This window comes from Oncorhynchus keta, unplaced genomic scaffold (genome assembly GCF_023373465.1).
Source record: "Oncorhynchus keta strain PuntledgeMale-10-30-2019 unplaced genomic scaffold, Oket_V2 Un_scaffold_28244_pilon_pilon, whole genome shotgun sequence".
NCBI classification, from domain to species: domain Eukaryota; kingdom Metazoa; phylum Chordata; class Actinopteri; order Salmoniformes; family Salmonidae; genus Oncorhynchus; species Oncorhynchus keta.
The window spans coordinates 139,411-148,462 of NW_026290902.1; the positions used below are offsets into that span (position 1 = coordinate 139,411).

Here is a 9,052-nt window from a genome sequence, read left to right on the forward strand (position 1 = left end):
CACACACACACCACACACCACACACACCACACACACACACCACACACACAACACACACACAACGCTTTGTGTGTTGGTTATGGCAAGGTCTTGTCACGCTTGCATAGAGAGGACTGGAGAGGCTCAGGCTCATGGCACGCTGGTTAGTTTTATACAACCTCCCAGTCAATACAAAACTAAAACCTAGAATCTTTACATACCTCACTACTCAGAGAAAATTACAGCACACACACACACAGGCAGGAGCAGATGCAGGAGCACGGTCAGGAGCACGGCCAGGAGCACGGCCAGGAGCACGGCCAGGAGCACGGCCAGGAGCACGGTCAGGAGCACAGTCAGGAGCGCGGCCAGGAGCACGGCCAGGAGCACGGCCAGGAGCACGGTCAGGAGCACGGTCAGGAGCACAGTCAGGAGCGCGGCCAGGAGCACAGTCAGGAGCACGGTCAGGAGCACAGTCAGGAGCACGGCCAGGAGCACGGTCAGGAGCACGGTCAGGAGCACAGTCAGGAGCACGGCCAGGAGCACGGTCAGGAGCACGGTCAGGAGCACGGTCAGGAGCACGGTCAGGAGCACGGCCAGGAGCATGGTCAGGAGCACGGTCAGGAGCACAGTCAGGAGCGCGGCCAGGAGCACGGTCAGGAGCACGGCCAGGAGCGCGGCCAGGAGCACGGCCAGGAGCACGGCCAGGAGCATGGTCAGGAGCACGGTCAGGAGCACAGTCAGGAGCGCGGCCAGGAGCACGGTCAGGAGCACGGCCAGGAGCACGGTCAGGAGCACGGCCAGGAGCATGGTCAGGAGCACGGTCAGGAGCACGGACAGGAGCACGGCCAGGAGCACGGCCAGGAGCACGGTCAGGAGCACGGCAAGGAGCACGGGCAGGAGCGCGGCCAGGAGCGCGGCCAGGAGCACGGTCAGGAGCACGGCCAGGAGCACGGGCGGGAGCACGGCCAGGAGCACGGTCAGGTGTAACCCTTACTAAATGAGTAGACCAGTTTCTCACAGGCAGGTGTAACCCTTGCTAAATGAGTAGCCCATTATCTCACAGGCAGGTGTAACCCTTATTAAATGAGTAGCCCGTTATCTCACAGGCAGGTGTAACCCTTACTAAATGAGTAGCCCGTTATCTCACAGGCAGGTGTAACCCTTGCTAAATGAGTAGCCCATTATCTCACAGGCAGGTGTAACCCTTACTAAATGAGTAGCCCGTTATCTCACAGGCAGGTGTAACCCTTACTAAATGAGTAGCCCATTATCTCACAGGCAGGTGTAACCCTTACTAAATGAGTAGCCCAGTATCTCACAGGCAGGTGTAACCCTTACTAAATGAGTAGCCCGTTATCTCACAGGCAGGTGTAACCCTTACTAAATGAGTAGACCAGTATCTCACAGGCAGGTGTAACCCTTGCTAAATGAGTAGCCCGTTATCTCACAGGCAGGTGTAACCCTTACTAAATGAGTAGACCAGTATCTCACAGGCAGGTGTAACCCTTGCTAAATGAGTAGACCAGTATCTCACAGGCAGGTGTAACCCTTACTAAATGAGTAGACCAGTATCTCACAGGCAGGTGTAACCCTTACTAAATGAGTAGACCAGTATCTCACAGGCAGGTGTAACCCTTGCTAAATGAGTAGCCCAGTTATCTCACAGGCAGGTGTAACCCTTACTAAATGAGTAGACCAGTATCTCACAGGCAGGTGTAACCCTTGCTAAATGAGTAGCCCGTTATCTCACAGGCAGGTGTAACCCTTACTAAATGAGTAGACCAGTATCTCACAGGCAGGTGTAACCCTTACTAAATGAGTAGACCAGTATCTCACAGTCAGGTGTAACCCTTACTAAATGAGTAGCCCAGTATCTCACAGGCAGGTGTAACCCTTGCTAAATGAGTAGCCCAGTATCTCACATATTTATATTTTATTTATAAGCCATTTAGCAGACGCTTTTATCCAAAGCGACTTACAGTCATGTGTGCATACATTCACGTATGGGTGGTGTAACCCTATCCTGGCTAAAGCGCCATGCTCTACCAACTGCCCAGTATCTCACATGCAGTGTGGTCTCGGAACATCATGTGACCGGTTATTTGATCTTACTGTAACAAGCAGGCATTATGCTAATGAGATATGCAAACGCTGTTGAGTCAGACAGCGACCTCTCCTGCGTCCACCGCAGTCAACCAATCAGATGAGGAGCATATGTTTGCTTGAAAATCTTTCATTCGTGAAGCATAGTTCACTCTGTCTACGGCATGGAGGAGGATTGTTGGTTGTTGATGGTGGGTGAAAAGAGATCCGTAGGTCTACGGCTGCATTGCTAATGCATGCCGTTATGATGAGCTGCCAGATTCACGTCGCGGATATCCTGAGACAGAGTGAAAACCCAGAAACCTGGAGAAATTACAGACAGATCCACTTCCCCTTCTTTATTGCAGAATTGTGATACGTGATCAATGAACATTGACAGTAATTCATCTTGAATAATAGTTTTACATTTACAGTTTAAAAAAAAACACTTTATTTCAATAAATCAACATTGAAGGAATCAACCATATCATTGCCAAATGTATAAATAAACTAACTCATTTGTAAATGTTTGTAAAGGGTGTGTGCTGGTGGCAGGGAAGTCAGGCGCAGGAGACACACCAGCTTGGTGTAAACAGAGCAGTCTTAATAAGTGCTCAAAAAACTCAGAAAACCAAAATATACAAAATAATACAAGTGGGTACAGAACCCTTCGCACACCAGACCACAACTTGCACAATGCTTAAAAAACAAACAATCGCCGACAAGGACAACGAGGAGGAACAGGATGTTAGATACACAACATGTAATTGGATGGGATTGGAACCAGGTGTGATGGAAGACTAAGACAAAAGCAAAGGAAAATGAAAAGAGGATCAGCGATGGCTAGAAGGGCGGTGACTTCGACCGCCGAACGCCAACATCGGCGCAATGTCAGACATCTGTCGTAAATGGGCTATTATTTTACTAAATCGTAATCTCAGTTGAACAAAATCTAGTCCATGCCAGGAGGGGATTAATTGTACTAAATCGTAATCTCAGCTGAACAAAATCTAGTCCATGCCAGGAGGGGATTAATTGTACTAAATCGTAATCTCAGCTGAACAAAATCTAGTCCATGCCAGGAGGGGATTAATTGTACTAAATCGTAATCTCAGCTGAACAAAATCTAGTCCATGCCAGGAGGGGATTAATTGTACTAAATCGTAATCTCAGCTGAACAAAATCTAGTCCATGCCAGGAGGGGATTAATTTTACTAAATCGTAATCTCAGCTGAACAAAATCTAGTCCATGCCAGGAGGGGATTAATTTTACTAAATTGTAATCTCAGCTGAACAAAATCTAGTCCATGCCAGGAGGGGATTAATTGTACTAAATCGTAATCTCAGCTGAACAAAATCTAGTCCATGCCAGGAGGGGATTAATTGTACTAAATCGTAATCTCAGTTGAACAAAATCTAGTCCATGCCAGGAGGGGATTAATTGTACTAAATCGTAATCTCAGCTGAACAAAATCTAGTCCATGCCAGGAGGGGATTAATTGTACTAAATCGTAATCTCAGCTGAACAAAATCTAGTCCATGCCAGGAGGGGATTAATTGTACTAAATCGTAATCTCAGTTAAACAAAATCTAGTCCATGCCAGGAGGGGATTAATTGTACTAAATCGTAATCTCAGCTGAACAAAATCTAGTCCATGCCAGAAGGGGTGAACGTTGATCAACTGGGTGAGCAGATTTCTATTTCAGCCCAGCAATAAAATACACATGAATAATCAGTCGTGTTAGTGCTGGGCTGGAACAGACACCTGCACACCTTCATACCTACAGTGTTTGTCCTGCTGCAGCTGTAATATGTTTTGTAACATGAAGCAGGAAACACGTTACGTTATTAAACCTTTTAAACGTCTTATGGCTGCAGGGGCAGTATTGAGTGGCTTGGATGAAAGGTGACCCAGAGGTGCCCAGAGTCAACGGTCTGGTCCTCAGTCGCAGTTGTATATATATGCATATTATAATTAGTATTGGATTGAAAACACTCTGAAGTTTCTAAAACAGTTTGAATGATGTCTGTGGAATAACATAAGGAAAGACCAGGGTAACATAAGACCAGGGTAACATAAGACCAGGGTAACATAAGGAAAGACCAGGGTAACATAAGGAAAGACCAGGGTAACATAAGGAAAGACCAGGGTAACATAAGACCAGGGTAACATAAGGAACGACCAGGGTAACATATGGAAAGACCAGGGTAACATAAGGAAAGACCAGGGTAACATAAGGAAAGACCAGGGTAACATTAGACCAGGGTAACATAAGGAAAGACCAGGGTAACATATGACCAGGGTAACATAAGGAAAAACCAGGGTAACATATGACCAGGGTAACATAAGGAAAGACCAGGGTAACATATGACCAGGGTAACATAAGGAAAGACCAAGGTAACATAAGGAAAGACCAAGGTAACATATGGAAAGACCAGGGTAACATATGACCAGGGTAACATAAGGAAAGACCAGGGTAACATATGACCAGGGTAACATAAGGAAAGACCAGGGTAACATATGACCAGGGTAACATAAGGAAAGACCAGGGTAACATATGACCAGGGTAACATAAGGAAAAACCAGGGTAACATAAGGAAAGACCAAGGTAACATATGGAAAGACCAGGGTAACATAAGGAAAGACCAGGGTAACATAAGTAAAGACCAGGGTAACATAAGTAAAGACCAGGGTAACATAAGGAAAGACCAGGGTAACATAAGGAAAGACCAGGGTAACATAAGGAAAGACCAGGGTAACATAAGGAAAGACCAGGGTAACATAAGGAAAGACCAGGGTAACATATGACCAGGGTAACATAAGGAAAGACCAGGGTAACATAAGGAAAGACCAGGGTAACATAAGTAAAGATCAGGGTAACATAAGGAAAGACCAGGGTAACATAAGACCAGGGTAACATAAGACCAGGGTAACATAAGACCAGGGTAACATATGGAAAGACCAGGGTAACATAAGGAAAGACCAGGGTAACATATGGAAAGACCAGGGTAACATAAGTAAAGATCAGGGTAACATAAGGAAAGACCAGGGTAACATAACACCTGGGTAACATAAGACCAGGGTAACATAAGGAAAGACCAGGGTAACATATGGAAAGACCAGGGTAACATAAGACCAGGGTAACATAAGGAAAGACCAGGGTAACATAAGGAAAGACCAGGGTAACATATGACCAGGGTAACATAAGGAAAGACCAGGGTAACATATGGAAAGACCAGGGTAACATAAGGAAAGACCAGGGTAACATAAGGAAAGACCAGGGTAACATAAGGAAAGACCAGGGTAACATAAGGAAAGACCAGGGTAACATAAGGAAAGACCAGGGTAACATAAGGAAAGACCAGGGTAACATATGACCAGGGTAACATAAGGAAAGACCAGGGTAACATAAGGAAAGACCAGGGTAACATAAGTAAAGATCAGGGTAACATAAGGAAAGACCAGGGTAACATAAGACCAGGGTAACATAAGACCAGGGTAACATGAGGAAAGACCAGGGTAACATATGGAAAGACCAGGGTAACATAAGGAAAGACCAGGGTAACATATGGAAAGACCAGGGTAACATAAGTAAAGATCAGGGTAACATAAGGAAAGACCAGGGTAACATAAGACCAGGGTAACATAAGGAAAGACCAGGGTAACATATGGAAAGACCAGGGTAACATAAGACCAGGGTAACATAAGGAAAGACCAGGGTAACATAAGGAAAGACCAGGGTAACATATGACCAGGGTAACATAAGGAAAGACCAGGGTAACATATGGAAAGACCAGGGTAACATAAGGAAAGACCAGGGTAACATATGACCAGGGTAACATAAGGAAAGACCAGGGTAACATATGGAAAGACCAGGGTAACATAAGTAAAGACCAGGGTAACATAAGGAAAGACCAGGGTAACATAAGGAAAGACCAGGGTAACATATGACCAGGGTAACATAAGGAAAGACCAGGGTAACATATGGAAAGACCAGGGTAACATAAGGAAAGACCAGGGTAACATAAGGAAAGACCAGGGTAACATATGACCAGGGTAACATAAGGAAAGACCAGGGTAACATGTGACCAGGGTAACATAAGGAAAGACCAGGGTAACATAAGGAAAGACCAGGGTAACATAAGGAAAGACCAGGGTAACATAAGGAAAGACCAGGGTAACATAAGGAAAGACCAGGGTAACATAAGGAAAGACCAGGGTAACATGAGACCAGGGTAACATAAGGAAAGACCAGGGTAACATAAGGAAAGACCAGGGTAACATAAGACCAGGGTAACATAAGGAAAGACCAGGGTAACATAAGGAAAGACCAGGGTAACATAAGATCAGGGTAACATAAGGAAAAACCAGGGTAACATAAGGAAAGACCAGGGTAACATATGGAAAGACCAGGGTAACATAAGGAAAGACCAGGGTAACACAAGGAAAGACCAGGGTAACATAAGGAAAGACCAGGGTAAAATTGTGACCAGGGTAACATATGGAAAGACCATGGCAACATAAGGAAAGACCAGGGTAACATATGGAAAGACCAGGGTAACATAAGGAAAGACCAGGGTAACATATGGAAAGACCAGGGTAACATAAGGAAAGACCAGGGTAACATAAGACCAGGGTAACATAAGGAAAGACCAGGGTAACATATGGAAAGACCAGGGTAACATAAGGAAAGACCAGGGTAACATAAGACCAGGGTAACATAAGGAAAGACCAGGGTAACATATGGAAAGACCAAGGTAACATATGGAAAGACCAGGGTAACATAAGGAAAGACCAGGGTAACATAAGGAAAGACCAGGGTAACATAAGACCAGGGTAACATAAGGAAAGACCAGAGTAACATATGGAAAAGGTAGAGTAACATTAGGAAAGACCAGGGTAACATATGGAAAGACCAGGGTAACATAAGGAAAGGGTAGGGTACCATAAGGAAAGACCAGGGTAACATATGGAAAGACCAGGGTAACATATGGAAAGACCAGGGTAACATATGGAAAGACCAGGGTAACATAAGGAAAGACCAGGGTAACATAAGGAAAGACCAGGGTAACATATGGAAAGACCAGGGTAACATATGGAAAGACCAGGGTAACATATGGAAAGACCAGGGTAACATATGGAAAGACCAGGGTAACATATGGAAAGACCAGGGTAACATAAGGAAAGACCAGGGTAACATATGGAAAGACCATGGCAACATATGGAAAGACCAGGGTAACATAAGGAAGGACCAGGGTAACATAAGGAAAGACCAGGGTAACATAAGGAAAGACCAGGGTAACATGTGACCAGTTACAGCTACACTAAACCCCAGTGTTGATATAATATAACAAGTACAGGTACACTAAACCCCAGTGTTGATATAATATAACAAGTACAGCTGCACTAAACCCCCAGTGTTGATATAATATAACAAGTACAGCTACACTAAACCCCAGTGTTGATATAATATAACAAGTACAGCTGTACTAAACCCCAGTGTTGATATAATATAACATGTACAGCTACACTAAACCCCAGTGTTGATATAATATAACAAGTACAGCTACACTAAACCCCAGTGTTGATATAATATAACAAGTACAGCTACACTAAACCCCAGTGCTGATATAATATAACAAGTACAGCTACACTAAACCCCAGTGTTGATATAATATAACAAGTACAGCTACACTAAACCCCAGTGTTGATATAATATAACAAGTACAGCTACACTAAACCCCATTGTTAATATAATATAACAAGTACAGCTACACTAAACCCCAGTGTTGATATAATATAACAAGTACAGCTGCACTAAACCCCCAGTGTTGATATAATATAACAAGTACAGTTACACTAAACCCCCAGTGTTGATATAATATAACAAGTACAGCTACACTAAACCCCAGTGTTGATATAATATAACAAGTACAGCTGCACTAAACCCCCAGTGTTGATATAATATAACAAGTACAGCTACACTAAACCCCGGTGTTGATATAATATAACAAGTACAGCTACACTAAACCCCAGTGTTGATATAATATAACAAGTACAGCTACACTAAACCCCAGTGTTGATATAATATAACAAGTACAGCTACACTAAACCCCAGTGTTGATATAATATAACAAGTACAGCTACACTAAACCCCAGTGTTGATATAATATAACAAGTACAGCTACACTAAACCCCAGTGTTGATATAATATAACAAGTACAGCTGCACTAAACCCCCAGTGTTGATATAATATAACAAGTACAGCTACACTAAACCCCAGTGTTGATATAATATAACAAGTACAGCTACACTAAACCCCCAGTGTTGATATAATATAACAAGTACAGCTACACTAAACCCCCAGTGTTGATATAATATAACAAGTACAGCTGTACTAAACCCCAGTGTTGATATAATATAACAAGTACAGCTGTACTAAACCCCCAGTGTTGATATAATATAACAAGTACAGCTACACTAAACCCCCAGTGTTGATATAATATAACAAGTACAGCTACACTAAACCCCCAGTGTTGATATAATATAACAAGTACAGCTGCACTAAACCCCAGTGTTGATATAATATAACAAGTACAGCTACACTAAACCCCAGTGTTGATATAATATAACAAGTACAGCTACACTAAACCCCCAGTGTTGATATAATATAACAAGTACAGCTACACTAAACCCCCAGTGTTGATATAATATAACAAGTACAGCTACACTAAACCCCAGTGTTGATATAATATAACAAGTACAGCTGCACTAAACCCCCAGTGTTGATATAATATAACAAGTACAGCTGTACTAAACCCCCAGTGTTGATATAATATAACAAGTACAGCTGTACTAAACCCCAGTGTTGATATAATATAACAAGTACAGCTGTACTAAACCCCAGTGTTGATATAATATAACAAGTACAGCTGCACTAAACCCCCAGTGTTGATATAATATAACAAGTACAGCTACACTAAACC

The 9,052-nt window shown here is 43.4% G+C and overlaps 1 protein-coding gene across 1 annotated transcript; it reads left to right on the forward strand.

Annotated features, from left to right (window-relative positions):
* The first annotated feature begins 249 nt into the window (after positions 1-249).
* On the forward strand, positions 250-969 carry LOC127928498 (histidine-rich glycoprotein-like). The gene has a single exon (XM_052515510.1). It carries the CDS (start codon positions 250-252, stop codon positions 967-969), a length of 720 nt encoding a protein of 239 aa, XP_052371470.1.
* The last annotated feature ends 8,083 nt before the right edge of the window (positions 970-9,052 follow it).

Excerpts from the sequence above, each read along its gene's own strand:
- LOC127928498 (XM_052515510.1), top strand. The coding sequence starts at position 250 with ATGCAGGAGCACGGTCAGGAGCACGGCCAGGAGCACGGCCAGGAGCAC.